General features: G+C 32.1%; 1 protein-coding gene and 1 non-coding gene across 2 annotated transcripts in view; one reads left to right on the top strand and one right to left on the bottom strand.

Moving 5' to 3' along the window:
- Positions 1-18592, top strand: part of GABA-B-R1 (gamma-aminobutyric acid type B receptor subunit 1) — a 298837-nt gene that overhangs the window by 230387 nt on the left and 49858 nt on the right. The window contains exon 5 of the mRNA XM_077439559.1: positions 4148-4318. Coding sequence (XP_077295685.1) covers positions 4148-4318 — 171 coding nt within the window. The remainder of the gene's footprint in view (positions 1-4147; positions 4319-18592) is intronic.
- LOC143918486 (U5 spliceosomal RNA) lies at positions 10868-10987 on the bottom strand. The gene has a single exon (XR_013261130.1). It is a non-coding gene; the product is annotated as a U5 spliceosomal RNA (small nuclear RNA).

Here is an 18592-nt window from a genome sequence, read left to right as displayed (position 1 = left end):
ATATATGTATGTATATTTTATTTTTATTTTTATTTTCAATTGGGTTAACAGGTAAACCCAATGAGCCTTCCTGGCCAAAGACAATTATATAAACATATACATATGTACACCATCCATATATACACAAATACACATATATACATACACACCTACACATATATATATTCACATATACATACATATATATATATATATATATATATATATATATATATATATATATATATATATATATATATATATATATACATATACACATACACATACATACATCCATATACATACACACATTATATGTACATGCATATACACATAAGCACATAAATAAAGATAAATTACTCATATATGTATGTATATAAAAATAAAAAATAGCATACATATATAAATAAAGATAAAACCAACATACATACACATTATGCTTAATAATAATATTACAAAATGAAAACAACGTGTGTAAATATGTAGCTAGAAGCCATTTAAAATATGCTGCCTGACAGAACTCTATGATGCAGTAAAAACATACATATACATATATATTTCACAGTGAAATTATATTTCAAGTGAAAATATATTTTCAATGACGTTTCAGTGAAATCATAACCAGTTACATTTTCAGAGTTGGTTTATTTATTTATTTAAGATTAGATTGTTAGGATTGGTATTAATTAAGGGTTAGGATAAAATAAATTGGCAAACTCTGATTGGAAACGATTGACTTGGTGACAGAAATATCCAAGTCTGACCAGCAGCATTCAGCAGATCAGCTCATGGGATTGACCGGGTGATCTCTCGGTGCTTAGTATCATCGCAAGCGCCAAGCCACGCTGCTGGCTATGATGTGTTTTATTTCACTTTGCAAACAAAACACACCTAATAAGGTAAAATGTATACAAAATTGCGCCACCCTGTACAACGCATACAATAATAATATATCGTTTAAATTTACTGAAAGTTTCGTTCCCAGTGCGATCCAAATAGCCAAAGTGAGCCCATATAATATAATATGTTAATTAGAACTGAAACTGTTTCCACCTGTATAAAATAACAACAATATGTATATATGTGTGTATATATATTATTTACCTTTGTACGAAAATCCAACATTCATTAATTAAAACGAAACGCGAATGCGTCGGTATAAATTTTAATTTGCCTCGGTGAATTTAGAGTGATTGATTAGAGTGGTGCGTAATGTGTAATTCAATTTAAAGAAGACTTTTTTATCGATATTGGTTCGTGTATTATTTTAGATGCGAGTTCGACAAATCCATCACAATCCCAGCACTTACAACGTAATAGATTGATGCGAACGATATCGAATAAAAGCGTAATAATATAATAAACGATGGGGGCGAGGGGATGAAAAGGGGGAGTCTAGGAAACGTCAACCGCAATCGCGTTAATAAAAAAAAAAGAGGGAAAACGTCTTATTGAGTGAGCATAAGCGTCGTTAGGTGAAAATGGAAAAGGAACATCGCCAGATTCGCGCTCCTGCAGAGATGCTGATAATGTTAAGAGGAATCCGCGGATATTTCTTTTCATTCTCTGGTTTTTTTTTCTTCCGAGAAGAGGGTCTCTTGATTCTTTTTATGTATTCTTTTTTTTATTTTATTTTTGTCGGCGACAAGTAAATTTTCATAATGTCGAGCTGTCCGATCGTCTTTGGCCTGTCGCAGACAGGAGCAACTTTTGTCGTCCTTCAATACATACACTTTCGATCGGTAAATTACGAGAAATCCAATTCCAATTTATCTGCTATGCCCATAAATCAACGATAGGAAGACGTTTTTTGACCCCTCCACAGTTGCTTTATTTATTTTTCAATTTATAAGCTATTAAGTCTTGAATTCGAGATAAGAAATTGTATGTATTATCGTAGATTTTATTATTTATTTTTATCGCTGTGATTTTTTTTTTATTTTATTTTACATTTCTTTTTCTTTCTCCTTATGTATACTTTTAGGTACTTTTTTTTTTGTTCATTGTGTAACTAAGAATAGGATTAGAGGATTTTATTTATTTGATTTTTACACCTTTGTTATTTATTTTTTTATTTTTTTCATTTTATCATGTTTTTCTGCCTTTGAATTTTTGCTTTTTATTTTCTGTACTTTATTTTTATCAAATGTAGGCCATTGTGGCGCATTAGGTTCTTCCTGTAATGCCACAATGGTCGAAAACTAACTATAAATATATACATAAATATAAATATATATAATATAAATGACTCGATAAGTGTATTGAAATTGTACTAAAAATTAAATTATTAAAAATAAATAACAAAGGTGTACACCTTTGTTATTTATTTTTTTTCTTATGTATTATTTTACTTTTTTTTCATTTTATCATGTTTTTCTGCCTTTGCATTTTTGCTTTTTATTTTCTGTACTTTATTTTTTGTATTTCTTTTTCAAATGTAGGCCATTGTGGCGCATTAGGTTCTTTCTATAATGCCACAATGGTCGAAAACTAAGTATAAATAAATAAATTATGACTCGATAAGTGTATTGAAATTGTAATAAAAATTAAATGTATTGTTACGTACGCCGTAAGCGAATAGAATCCCAGAGACTATGTGACCGTTCAAGGGCTATCTGTTAACGGATTAACTAAGTGCTTGCACTTAGGACCAACGGATATCTGTTAACGGATTAACTAAGTGCTTGTACTTACTTCCAGGATTATATCTGGACTCTAAGTGCATTTAGGCTAAACAATGACCGTTATTAGTCCTTTCTCAGAATCGGTACGGAGAGACCCAATGTCGTGGGAATACATATCCGAATACGTGACTATACAATAGGTAAACAGATTAGACGTCCTGAGAGATCTACCCTTTATTAGGTGGTACGTAGGAGATATCAGGTCATTCTGGGCTGAGCACTGCCAGTGCGTGTATCTCCTTAATCATCAATAAACGCTGTGAAACGACTTCGGCCTTTTACTTGGATCCTCCACCGACCCCTACGTAACATTATTAAATATTGTAAAATATTATGTATATTTTATTTGGCAAACTCTGATAGGAGACAATCGACCTGGAGTCACAAACCAAGGTCTGGTCAGCAGCAACCAGTGGGACTTAAACCCGTGACCACTATGTTCGAAAGCATATATGCTAAGCACTAGTCTACGCTGCTGGTTATGGTTTCATTTATAGTTTAATCTAACCATATACATACATACATATACCTAACTTGTGGTAATTTCCTGTCATGGCATATTGTAAAATTGATAACCGTCTTAACTCGATAAAATAAACGAATTTTTGTTATTAATCCACAAGAATAGTCGAAATATGATTTTTCTAAATGTAATTTTATTTAATTCTTATATAAAGACAATTAAATATACTATCCCTATTAGTTCAATTCAGATTCGGGTAAATACGAGTAAATACTAGTACGAGCTTTAAGCGCGCAATTTTACCGATTTAAAATTCAGCATATTTCTTATTAACCCTTTTAAACGAAAACAAAAAATAGTGTAACCAGAACACTATCACAATAAACATGTTTCAATAGAAAATACTCAATATAAAATAGTATTAACAGTGGAAAAAAATCCCAAGTGAAAATACGTACTTTTGACTTCTGATTTGAACTGGACGACTACTTAGAGAGATTTGAAAGCTGAAAATTACTGCAAATGAAAGATAAAATACCCGACTATAGAATCCAATATTTATTTTGAACTGGAAATTGACATATTTTGAGACATCGACCGAATAACACCAAGATATAGATAAATCACGCGATTTAAAAAACACATATATCTCCGAATCTCGAGCCAATCAACATTTTTATTACCAGATTCGTGTTCACTGAGTGCTATAAGAAAAGTCATATCTTGTCTGGAATAAGCAAAATAGTTCCTGTATTTTTATTAAAACTGCAGATACTTTTAACAATTTCATTAAAAAAGTAACAGGCTTGAACCGTTCATATGTATATTCATATTTTCTTTGAAATCTTCATGATATGAGCGTATTGAGTGTAACGTTTGAGTACATATTTTCACATCGTTTTGCACGTAATTTAAATCAATAATAATAAAAAAATATTTATTTGTATATATATCAAGGATTCTGTGTTATATATCATACAAATACCAAGATTTTTCACACTTTGTAATTGATTTATTTCAGTTGTGCTACGGCGCCAGCTCCCCAGCCCTGTCGGATCGAAGGCGTTTTCCGACGCTTTTCCGGACGCATCCCTCAGCAACGGTGCACAACCCCACAAGAATCAGGCTCATGAAAAAGTTCGGCTGGTCCAGAGTAGCCATCCTGCAGCAGGCTGAAGAAGTCTTCATATCGGTGAGTCTCGAAAAAAAATAAAGGCAACGATCGTTACCCTCGTCACGTATGAACACCACCCCTTGACGAAAAAAAGAGCGATTTTCGCGTTACCGCATTATTAAGCCTCGACCTATTTTATCTGATCAGATCTGGTCTGCAAACACGGTTGCGTATATTTATCCACAGCGAGAAAAATGGCAAATAAAACGTGAGGGTTCCATTAAGGGCCGAAACCCCGTTCCCGTTCCAATTTTTCCTGGGGGCGCCTTCAATCAGCCCCCGGCGCATAACTCCGGAAAGCACCACTCCCCCCGTTTCCGGTCGATGGAAACTTTGTTTTTCCGTTTTTCACAGAGGTCGGTGGTGTATTCGACTTTTAGCGAAACCGATATTATTCGGCTTTTATTGCTTCCCCCACGAGCTAACTCCCGTGGAATCGAACGTTTTCAGTTAAATGTCGTTGTGGGGGTGTTTTTTTTTCATGGTGTCCGCAGCGTTAGGGTTAGGGAAAGGGGAGGATGAGGGGGTCGGTATAATGTATTCGTGAATTTTTATAGGTTCGCATACGTGCGTGAAATCACCGACTCGCATGAAAAGGGTTGCCCCTCTGAGAGAGAAAGCTTTCACTTTGGCTCTTTTTTGGTAGATTGCTTGTATGGGTATAAAAGAAAATAAATACACTGTTATTATTATGGAATGGGAGTGTGTTTATTTGAGTTAATTTTCGTAATTTAATTATTTTTTTCGTATACATAAATACATATTTACTGATTTATAATTCTGGTGTTTCTCAAAGTATGTAAGTTGAAAGCTCGTATTACAAATAAATTGTAATAGAAATTTTTAATAAATTGTCATAAGCAGTCCTAAAAGTAATAATTTTTGAATATATACATACATCTATGACATTAGTATTTGTGACAATTCCAATTGAAACATCTCACAACGATATATTATACAGCATACGGAATTGAAAAAACTGACAGCTCGTGTTTTATAAATTTTACCAAATAGAATTCTTTTTAATATCGTTTTGTGAGTTAATAATAGTTCCTTAATTAATTTTCTGTATTTAAAATCCAGCCTAATGTAGTTAAATTTTAATAAAACAAAAGTTCATACAAAATTTAATCGAACATATGAATCATCAAAATATTACTAGTGTGCGTTGAATCCTTTTAACAAATATAAAATTTTCGTATTTATACCGTTAAAATCCACTTGTTTGTTATTTTACAACTATAACTTTTCAGTTATGAAGGTTTTCGCTGTGTGTGTTTTACCCGTACAAGTTTTGTAAATTTTCCAATTATTATTTTTTTATGTAAACTTCAAACAAATCTCCTGTTAGGTTAATATATTTTCAATTTACAATAGATATACTAATCCCTGGGTATTTTAATTAAAATGTTGAAGCGCTTTATAAATACTATTGATTGTGATAAAAATTATTAAATTGATTTAAAATATTTAAAATATGTATGTCTATTTAATTTTCATTTTTAAACTTCTCTTTTAAAATGAAATGAAATGATATACTTCAATATCAACGTTGTCAAATTTTTACCATCCCTCGTCACCTTTTCAATTTTCCACCATTCCTAGCTTTCGCAACTTTCATCCATCTTATTCTACATATTGTCCGTACTTCATCTCCACAACTTTAATTCGGCTTTCTTCGCTTCCTTCTACAGCCTCTCGGGAACCATTTGAGCACATTCTTTATCCATCTTCCATGCATATATGTATTTACCTTATACATACAATATACTGACATTTTTTCAACGTATACAAAGGCTAAATATTTGTAATGTTGTTAATATTTTAATATATTACGAATATCTGTATATATTGGGTCACTTGTAATTTTGGTGTTAAAAATCGTATATATGTATTTAATAAAACACAAAAATGCAGACAATATTGTAATATTTCAAGAAACTCAAATTCAATTGAAGAACTCCTAGTTTATATGTACACGCTTTTATATCATCACATACATACGTACTTACGCGGCCCAAACCTCTTAGTAATATATTTAATTACATTAGTTTAAGCCGGGATCATAATTTTGATTGAAACCCCAATCATTGAAATCTTTTTGATTGAAATTTTAATCCCACACATTTGTACATTTGTTGTTGAAATATTGTTCAAATTTCCTTTTGATTTTAATAAATTAATTTTATATAATTTTTTATTATTTATTTATATAATATTATAATTATTTTTTATATTTTAATACATTATTTTTTTATATACCTACATTTATTTTTTTACTTATTTTTATAATATATATATATATATATATATATATATATATATATATATATATATATATATATATATATATATATGTATATATGGGTCTACGTGACGAGACAGAATGTTAAATGACAGAAAACGCAAATATCGGAAGGCAAAGATCGAAAATCGAAAGATCTTATGTCGAAAGTTCAAAAAAAAAATGGTGCATGGTAAACGTTACATACTCACGTACATATTCTCTTAATTTGCGCGAGCAGGATACAACAGGAACAAGAGGAACAGGCTTTTCCACCCGTAATAATGTGCGCGCGCAGAATCTTTTCCTCCCGATATTTGCGTTTTCTGTCATTTAACATTCTGTCTCGTCACGGAGACCGGTATATGGGTATTGTACATATACAGTATATATAGATTTTTTATGAAACTGATGTTAAATTATTCCACAAGTATCACAATTCCATTGACCAGTTTTTTTTTGCAATACCGGTTTTGATATTTACTATACCGGCCTAGTATTTAAAATAGCTAAATACCGGTATTGCAAACCCTACACACGCCTAATAGGGAGTACTTTATGGCTGAACAAATACAACATCCATACAATTTAAAAAAAATATAATCTGAATACTTTTAGGTACCTCTTCGTATATATTATATGTATGTAGGTTGAATAGTAGAATAAGCCCAATAGGATTCCGACACCATTGGGGATTATTACAATGGCATTTCCTTTTCGTTTCGCACCGGAAAATCCGATTGGACGCGGCGGTCGCGCGATCTTCAAAGGTTACGGGCTCGATCCGGAAAATGGTCCGGAAAAAGGAACGACAGCCGATCTGCTTAGCCAGGCAGGTGTGTATAAATCGCAAAGCAAACACGATACTGGTAAACAAGGATCTGGAAGCACTTGCTCGGCGATTATTGCGGCCGTCCCTAACACTCCGCAAACACACCCCCTCTCCTCGTCGCATCTCGGGGATGAACACGTCAAAAATAAGGGCAGACCAAAGGTGAAATATCGTCGGAAAACCTCCCACCCACCCCCTTCCGCTCGGCCAATCTGAAAGACGAAGCCCGAACGCGTGTTCAAGCCCTCGTAAAACGGATTTCAGAATACGTCGAATTCGAGCCCCAAACAACTACATACTGTATACATCTACGAGTTCATACTATATCGTCGATTGAATTGTTTTCCGTTTGATTGATAGGATGTCTGGTGATTTGGTGCTATATTGCGTATATATGTACGTATATACGTTCGATTGACTGATTTAGGCTTAATTAGAAAAGCATCAATATATTTTGCTCATTTATCTATACAAATTATAATTATCTGATGGAGTTTCATATTAATTTTGAGGATTATTTTGCGAGATGAATTAAACCGAACACGGTTAATTCGCTTATTGACGGTAGAAGTGTTTTGAAATTATTCGACAAGATCAAAAGGATGATGAAAACAAATCTTTTTGGTATTTGAATTCGATGTAGAAGTTAATTGGTCTGGGACGAATTTAGCCAAACTTTGTTTATGAAAAGTAAAGTATTCTTCATTATATTTTATATATAATATACAAACCGCTATTTAGCTTTACTTTATATTTATAAAGATGTACCAAATTTAATTTCATATAAAAGTTTTATTACAAGGATTAATAGCTCAATTGTTATTGTCAAGAATTAACGGCTCATTATATGTACATGTACACTGTTTTGTTCGGAAAATTCCAAAGGATATTTATCCGTATTGGAGAAATGCTAAAGAATTTGTTTAACAAGTCATATACATGGCGTCGCAGGATGTTTACACAATTGTAATTTGAGTTTTCGATTCAAAGAGTGTTCAAATCCGGAAAACGCGAGAATAAAGTGGAAAAGTCCGCGGGCAGAATTCTGAATTTAAATGCGATCTTCGAAGCGAGATAAGTCCGCGACGAGCACATTATGTTCCATTCGAAAAGCATCTTGATAAGGTTCTTAGGTGGGTTCACTTCAAAGTGGTAGAACCATTTTCGGAGAACCACTGGGACGTGAAAGTTGTCCCAACTGAAACTATTCTAATGGTTATTCAGCATTATGTATGTACATTATAGGTAGAGAAGATCCTAGCGGCCAAAGTAATTCCAATAATCAAATTTAGCGAACACATGAGAATTCCTGCAAAATGAAACGTGAAAGTTTTCACATTCAATTCTCATTGTTTCACACGAATTTTTTTTTATCAAAATATATATTCGGGATTATCTAGTGATGCGATTTGATACGATTTTACATTTTCTTTTGCGCTCCATTGATAGAGGGGGTCACGAGGTTAATACGGTGATACTAATCTGGATCGTCGCCCCAACCCAAAAAATTCAGACCCCCTGATCTACCCTAACGTTATCCAATCGGATTCAGTCGAACGTGACTTCGGCTAATTTTATATGAAAATAATAATAGAAACGCTATTTTAGTAGTGTGGGTCACGTTTGGTTCAACTTTTTATTGCTTGCCTTTGGGAAAACGACAGTATATACCTCGATTGTAGGCGTAAATATCTCTTTGAAATTTTCTAATTGGGATAGTCTGGAGCTTTGAAATCTTTTGTCATAATCAGAAATCAAAAAACAAAACTATGTACCAATTCTGTCAAATGTTTTGGAATGTTTTTGTACTGGCTATCTTACCTTTGATGTTTGAACTGTTGTTATTTGGGACCATTTACATACATGCATATAATGTAACAGAAAACTAATGAAATATATATAGTAGTACGTTTGCTCAATTCCAAGACTTTTTCAGTTTAATCCTGTTTTTTACAAGCCTCTTATTGGTTCGGTGATTATTGCCCAGAAACCGATCGCCAAAAAGTCACTAAAATCTCTATAACATGGAACATCTGGCAGCCGAAAAGTCCATCATACAACGAGAACTCGAGTGCGAAATATTCCGTATTCGAGATTTTTATGGCAAAAATTGTCTTTTGGGCGATCGCAATATGCGTAATAATCCAATTACCCCTCTTATTAGTTTGTTTAATTCAATTCCAATTCCAACTCGGTTACTTGAATTATTATTCAAGTTTTTTGCCGTAAGAACAGTATTATTGGTTTATTTATTTATTTATTCAAATAGCAAAACTGCTAATACATATAATACAAAATAACAAAAAAAAATTATAATTCATCTTCCACAAAGAAAACAGCAATATTATTAGAACTTCTAATGCCTTCAGGAAGGGCATTATACATTTGAACACCTGCTGCAGTTTTAGCTTTCTTAACTCTACCTATAATTAATTTATTCCTATTTCTCGTTTTATAATTATGTATATCTCTATTCCTAACTATATATATGATTATTAAAATACGGTTGTCAGAATTTTCGTAAAGGATGGTGACATTTTTGTTTTGAGATGAAGATCCATTTAAGATCTTTTCACCACTTGGGGTTCCAACTTGAAAGGTAACTTAAATTAAGAAAAAGAAAAGGAATGTTAATAATTGATTCAGTATAAGAACCGTAATGATTTTCTGTGATCATATTAATTGTATGTATGTGACGGTATCCGGACATGTACCCCCTGGACACGTACCCCCCGGACACATACCCCTGGCCAAAAGCCCCCGCCATTGTTTAAAAATAGTAAAAAAATATTAATATAATTAATAATAAAGTAAAGTAATAAATGAGAATAAATTGAGTGTGGTAAGGCATATTGAATTTCAATTTTATACAATATTTAATTTCAATTTAGTGTAGTAAATATAACAAATATCAATTTAAAAGACTTTTTATCACCAGTTAGCGTTTGCGTTCTGTCGTATTGAAAGTAAATTTAAATAAAAGTGTATATTATTATTATATTTAAATATTTTTAGAAAATCCATGATAGAATTTGTACATAAAATCTAGAAAAGGAATAGAAAAAGAGATTTAAAAAAATACAATTGATTTTGGAGTTTTGTATATTTTTTATTTATTAATTATTATTGATTACTTATTTTTTATTATTGATTATTGATTATTTATAAAGAATCTATGTATTATTAATATCTGTATTTCTGAATACGTATTTTTCTGGCCGAAATAAATTAGCATCGATACTGTCAATTTTTATCCTTGACGGGGGTAGGTGTTTGCACGGGTCTTAATGTCCGGGGGGGGGGGGGTTTTTGACCGAGGGTATGTGTCCGGGGAGGTATGTGTCCAGGGGGTAAGTGTCCTAGTACCATTTGTGACACTCTTGGGCATTAGTTATTTAAGTTCTTATTCTTATTGCGACGTAAGAATAAGAACTGCAATATGAGATGGATTGTTCCCGCTCAAGAGCGGGAATTCAAAAAATTGTCTATAGACTCATTTGAGTGCTCCCCTCCACGGAAATCTTTAGTAAAAGGCGAAAGATTTATTCGTATTGAAGGGAAACCAGAGTAACTTAAAAAACTTTTTCCCCGAGTATCTATACAGAAATTTTACGCAAAATATAGGATAGTTTTTAAGCTATTAGCGACATCTATCGAAATACAAATCAAGTTTACTATTTGTCACATTTGGTTATTTGTGTTAGAAATGTACTACTACAATTTTAATATCAAATATGAAAATATAAATAGCATATATTGCATCAAAAATTCGAAATTGAAAATATTATATAATTATTTTAATACGTTAATTAATTAATTTATTTATTTATTTTTAATATTATTTTTAATACCACAGTGACACATGACACTGTGGCCAGAAAATACATAAAAAAACATGTTGTATAAACATACTCACAAGAAGGAAAAATAATAATAAAAAAACAATAAAAATTTAAAATTTAAAAATTAAAATTAAAAATTAAATTTTAATTAAAAAATCAATTAAAATTGACCTAATATTTTACAAAACACATCAAATAAGTAAAACTTCCTTATACGTATGTATGTTGCATGTATGTAAGCGTTTCCAACAGGTCTCTTTTCAAAAGATAATGTCCTCTTTATTGACAATATCTTTTGTTCTCTTTTTTGTCAATTATGCTCATTTTGTTTATAAATATTTTGTTATGATTAAATAAGAATTTACGATATTTCTATAATAGTTTTAAAGTTGGAACCGTCGAATTGCATAGCTCTAGGATAATTGAAAATCAACGCTATTTAATAAGAATTTTTTAAAAATTTTATTTAACCTCCCTTGACAAAGAGAAAAAGATAACGACGGATCTTACCTATAATATTTAACACAAAAATACTAATGTTATTGGTTTATTTTATAATATTGTAATACATAGTACTTGCTTATTTATTTTACTAAAATACATATTATATTTTATATTGAAAACCCCTGTCAGCTGCATCTACAGAAATTATCTCGCAGATAAAACTCCGTGAAGAGATATATTTTTAGCCGTGAAATGTCAGATTTGACATATTTGGCCATAAAACAATATAAATTGTGTATTACATTACATGAAGCTAGACGCCAAATTTGAAATTTATATATACATATGAAAGTTAAAACTATAAATATTTAAATATTAGAGATAACGAGAACCTATAGACCAAATTTTATAAAATATAGAGTGAATTATAGGTGTTTAAACAATTAAAATCTGTAATGGGCATATCAAGGCGAAAAGGTTAGAAGACAGTATAACGCGGTTGACGTCGGCGTTGTAGACGTCAGGCAACTCGATGAGCTCGAAATTTGAAACCCGTTGTATACGATATTTTATCTCCAACGTAATGGCAGACGATACATTAACGTATATTGATGACCAAAATGAGCAATATGGCAAAGTATGAAAACGGCTGGATAAGAGATAAGAGATATAAAAAATGACCACGAACACGAAAGCCATGTGAAACGTAAAGGAGGTAAGTAATAAGTAAAAATAGGCCAATAGGATAATACTGAAAAAATGAACTACGCCCAAAAAGAGGCCCGCTTGGCGACCAGTGGTGTATGTAGTGAAGACAGTTCAACCCTTCAACAGTTCAGTCCCTTTCAACTTGTTATTTTATTTTAATACACATATACCACAGTGTCTTTAAATGTTACCGCAATATAGCAATGTGGCCAGACAATACATAAATAACACACATTTTATATAAATATCAAATATATAAAAGCACATTTAATTTTATTTCAAAAACATTCACATTGAATGAATAAAAATTTTTAAAAATATATTTAAAGAATAAATCCAAGCTTTCTGTTTTTTAATAAAATGTTGTTGTATTTTTCCGATTGTGGTTTTTTGGAAAAACCTAGTGTTTTTGGAAGGACGGGGACAGGAATCCACCCTCTGGATTAATCTGTTTCATGCTCTCTATCCCACAGGGAGATTTTCCATCAGATCTGGATGATTCATATTCCATCCCTCCACATTTAAAATCGAAAAGCTTTTACTTTTTATATGAGATGTTTTCGAAAAATAATTCCCGTATTCCAATCATGGAACTATTTGCCAAAAGATGACAAACTTTCACCTTGCATTGGCTGCCATTACGAACCGAAATGTCTCCTAAAGCTGTTCGTAAAACAATTAGCAGTAGTCAAATTACCCGAGCAAATAGTCAAAGAACAAAGGCGAATGTATGGAATCGTCTTGAGGTTCATTATTTTGAGGTTTCAGTTTGGGGTTGTTGTAGAACCCAAGCGAGGTTCATGCATCACTGCTCGTGAATCCGATTTGACTAAATAAAACCGCGCGTTATGTGCGGGACGCCAGTTATATTTCACACCCACACCCCTTCTCACAATTAACCCTGCAAAGACCCTTACTCTCATTTCCATCCAAAAACGCTCTTATTAATACTGACTTTTATTGTTTCGCTCGGGGACGAGGGCGGGCTAATGAGACCACTTAATGAGATTTCTTTTTACATTTGTTCTAACTTTATCTCTTTTAACTTTATTTTTTTAACTGACATTCTCTCTAATTTATACGTACTTTAATTTTAAATCATTTCATTAATTCCATATTATTTATTTATTTAGCAGTATAGTTAAGTAGTTAGCTTATACATATGTATTATGCGACTGATACGTCCTGGGTTCGAACCCTGGTTAGTCATATATTGTATGTACAATGATTTGAAGTATTTCTGCGATGCTGCTAGTCAAATTTAGATGTTTTTGACTGTAAGTCGATCGTTCCCTATAAGCCGCTAGCAATTTACTTACCGTAGTAGTTTTTTAAAGAGAGCAGCTGCTTGTCTGACAACAATATAATACAATCACTTGGTTAATACTATTCATGTCAGTCAGTATAATCACAATACTTTTTTTAACAATGAGAAACTGGTTTATAAGTTTTAACCGACTTAACCAGCAGTACGAACGTGGCCTAGATGTAACAGCAAGTAGCCGACAAAGCCAGCAGTTTGGCTTAGTGGTAGCGTATATATTTAGCACCACTGAGGTCCAAGGTTCGAGTCCTCGCCATCTGTTGGTTAGATTTGGGGGTTTTGTGACTCCAAATCGATCGTTTCTCTATCAGAGTTTGCCAATTTTATCTGATCATTGCTGAAACGGTTCCTGAAAATTGGTATTAGATCTATACCTGTTGTCACAAAAATCTGCCTGTGTATAATTTGTAATAATTATACACAGTAATCTGAAATCTATAGATATCTCTATAGACATCTCTATAATTTCGTATTTATTATATGTATAAAAATTGTACTAAAAAAAAATCTAAAAATAATCCATAGATGTCTTTATGATTATTATTTCTGATTAATTGTTATATACTATATATTCTGATCGTATATGTATTACTGTATTTCTGATTGTTTATGTATTGGAGCAAATCTGTAATGACGAGTGTATATTGATTTGTAACAATAAAAAATAAAAAAAATAAAATACCATACAGCAGTACATGTCACCGTGTGTATCAAACTAAACCGGTTTTCTTTGGCCACTAGAAATATTCAAGTGCGAAGTAGCTAGTACACGCGTATTAACGAAAGTGCGCATGTGCATATGAATATTGTGACAATATTGACTGGACGATATGACGCAAGCAATATTGAACCGTATTTTCGCCCTCTGTAATGTATATGTAAGCCGATTTTGCCTTGCACTCGGCCAAAACATGTCAGAACGTGCCGAAGCTGTGAGGTGCTGGATAGTATGAATAGAGACTGTCGTTTATGTGAGCTACTGTACTGTGCTGTAGCCGTGAACTGTTGATTAGTATAAATAAACCTTTCCTTGTCAATTCCCATTGCTTTGTGAATATTTTTACCATCCAAATCTATATAAAAAATTTAATCAAAGCCGTTATTATAAAATTAAGGCGTCTATTTTACTGGTAAGTATTTTAGTCCATTTTTGTCAATATTTAAATATGAAAGGTCGGTATTTATATTTAATGGCCAGTATTTATATTGAACGGCCAGTATCCATCCTTCAATATACAAGTGGTCAGTATACATAATAAAAGGTCAGTATTTAAATTAAATTGTCAGTATTAAAACATAAATGGTAAGATTTATTTTGACGAATGGCCAGTATTACTTTTTGGTTAGTATCACATTAGTAATTGCTATTTGATCTGGCAAATGTACGTCAGATTTTTATACTGTCCATTTGTTATTTAAACTAACATTTAATAATATAATACTGACTATTTTTATAGTAAAATAATAGCCAAAAACAGATTTACATATATACTTACCGAAATTGATTAAAATACTAGCCGTTAAATTGCTGCCTAAAATTAATTCTTTGAATTTTAACATTGAACAATCTATTAGTGAAGTAAAAATATATATGAGAGATAATGAGAGCCTATAATTTAAATATATTGTAAGATAAAGTGAAAAAATAATGATAAAATTATGGTCGTTTAAACAATTAAAATCTGACAAAACGAGTGGGGGGCGGAAAATCAAACAAACAAGGCTACTGGCTATTTATTGGCAGTGAGTGATCTGTCACCTTCTCCAAAATTTTTGGATTTTTAAACGTGTTTATTACGATTATATTTCACCATCGACTTAGCGGACTCCATTGAAATCTCTATCGGCGGCCAAACCTCGTGAAATGGCAAAGTTTCAAAGCGATCAGAAGAATGTAGGAAGTTTTCAGACCGATTGGTGACGTGACACTAATAAGAACCTTGATAGACGTGAAACTAATAAGAATTAGAACCTGGCCACAGATTTAAAACCCACATTGATCATCCTGTCGCGAGCTTTTGTCCCATCTACTATCACTCCTTGTACTTTGCGCTCGTCAATCTCTCCCTCAGATCCACCCCTGTCCTTTCAGTATTCACTACTTTCACTTTTTATATCCTCGTTTATGTATTTATACGCGTACATAAAGAAAAAAGTTCCGAAAGTGGGATATTAAAAGCAAACTGTTAACTAATCGCCTTCCGAGAGCCGTCTTTACGCACTTATATAAAACTTTTTCATACCTCAGACAAGCTTTAATAACAAGTTATTAAAAAAAAAAAGCTTTTCCTGCTGTTCCTTCGGTGTTTGCCTTTCGACAGTCGAACTAGTTTATATACTGATGATTTTTTTTTTATACACGCTTACTTAATCCTAGTTAGTAACGTAATCCATATTGTTACCAAGGAGTGAAACTCGAGAACAATTATCCTGAGAGTCCTGCGCTAATGTACTAAAAGACAAAGAAGGAACGGGTCGCAAGTTTTATTACGCGATTATACGTTTAGTCCTCTCCCTCCTCGTTGCTAAATAGTTTTCTTTGGCCCGGCGAGATAGGGTTAAAAGCTCCCCAGGGAGTAACCAGCTCGCCGGAATATGTTCACCTGAAACGAGATTAACTTCTAGTTGCGCACTAAACATACAAACCATTCGTACGCATTAATAATTAAATATTTTCTCTGTTTACGAATTAGTATGCCTATTAAATTTCTATGTGAGATTCTCGTATCTCGTATAGAACTGATGCGATAATGTTTATGCGCATTATGTTAATTTGAAATTTTGAATAATAATTTGTGGCCCTGTCTTTCACTCAGTCTATGTAAATATGTACGTACGTAGATACATAAATTAATAAAGTACCAGTGATTAAAAAATCTTTACTAGACATTATATGACGACAAACTAAACAAAAGTCGTCGACAGCTTCTTTAAGTATACATAGGTACATATATACCCTTAATCTGAACACAAGAAATATGAATTTTAAGAATCATAAGGAGGCTAAAATGTTTTGACGTTAAATATGACAATGTTGCGTCAAAATAGGCGATTTTGCCTCCTTATATTTCATAAAATGTATATATTTTTTCAATTCACATTAAAGCTACATACTCGAGCAAGCTCTCGGTGACTTTTATTTTTAAAATAATTACGGATATATGAAAAAAATGATGAATTTCTGAAAATAACCCTTCCCCATACAGACACCCATTATCAAAATCAACTCAATAAAACTGCAATAGATGAAAAATGAGCATTTATTGTTTTTTAAAATATTTTTCGAAACTATTCTTGAAAAAGAGATATGAAAAAAATGCCCTCCTTTTTGTTACAAGCCTCTTCTATGTTTGACTTCGCTCGTTCGTCTGACAATATTTGGATTTGATATCCTACATTCTTCCTATCGTTTTGAAACTTTGCCATTTTGCGCGGTTTGGTCAACAATATATATTCAAATCAAATCCGTCAGTACGATGGTGAAAAATAATCATAATAGACAAATTTAAAAAATGCTACAATTTTGACCATCTTGACGTCTAATGGTAAGTTGCCGTATTTATTTACCTTTCCGCCACCCTCTCGCTTTGTCAGATTTTAATTGTTTAAACGCCTATAATTTTTTTATTTTTCATACTATATCTTATACAATTTTCATTTTAGGTTCTCATATACATATATGTACATATATTTTTACTTCACTCATAGGTTATATTATTAATTTTAAAATATTTATATTATAATGTTGATTCGATATGCTTGTTGTGGCCAAATACGTCAGGCTCAACTGACATCTCGCTGTACAAATCGGTCAATCTATTTGTTTTGTTTTCAAATCATTGACATGGGAAGTATTTGGTTATTTTACATCTTTGTCGAGTTAAATCGATTGTTTAGAGGCACAGGTGAGGTGATAAGGTATTCAACTATACTATGATTAAATCCTTTTTTATCAAAACTGCATGTTCTTTTTACAAGTTTTATATTAGCTTCACTTCATCCATTAGTATGGGTAAACATTATAAACTATTCCGATATCGTAAATAGCGCCAATTGCAATCGACGAATCGGAAAGATTTTCGCTCTGTATGTGATCCCATTTAGGTCGTTGATGCAAAACTACGTCCCTATTATGTATGCACATATGTACATATGTGATACCTCTAAAATCAAAGTCGGTATTTAATAATTTGATCTTGACGTCAAATGGTAAGTTGCCGTATTTATTGGCCTTTCCGCCACCCCCTCACTATGTCATATTTTAATTGTTTAAACCCCTATAACTTTTTCTTTTTCATACTATATCTTATACAATTTTCATTTTAGGTTCTCATATATATACATATTTTTACTTCACTCACAGGTAATATAATAAATGTTTAAATGTTTATTTTATAATGGTGATTCAATATGCTTATTATGGCCAAACACGTTGCGCTCAACTGTCATTGCGACAATGTCATCTCGCCATAGATGTAGAATAACCTAGATATGCCATTACATACAAATTTCGTTAGAGATCTTGTCGCCACTAACTGAGGGGTGCGGGGGGTTAAGTGGTGAAAAAAAAGGAAGGAACGTAGTGGTCGGCAGTGGTCAGCAACCAGTTTATGTACATATGTACATGCACTGAAGTTTTATTTTATTTGTAACTTTATTTTATTGGACAGTCCGCGTGACAGTAAACCAAACTAATAAAGCCATATTCAGAAAAAAATATTTATCTATACACACTTTATTAAACTACAAATGTATGTTACTATAATAAAACCATTATTAACTATTACAATATTTAAACATTAGTAACTTCCACAAGGATCAATTTTAAAGCTGACACTTTAATATTTAGTTCATTGTT

This window comes from Arctopsyche grandis, chromosome 10 (assembly GCF_051622035.1).
Source record: "Arctopsyche grandis isolate Sample6627 chromosome 10, ASM5162203v2, whole genome shotgun sequence".
In the NCBI taxonomy this organism is placed as follows: Eukaryota; Metazoa; Arthropoda; class Insecta; order Trichoptera; family Hydropsychidae; genus Arctopsyche; species Arctopsyche grandis.
This window is presented reverse-complemented; position numbering and strand designations above follow the sequence as displayed.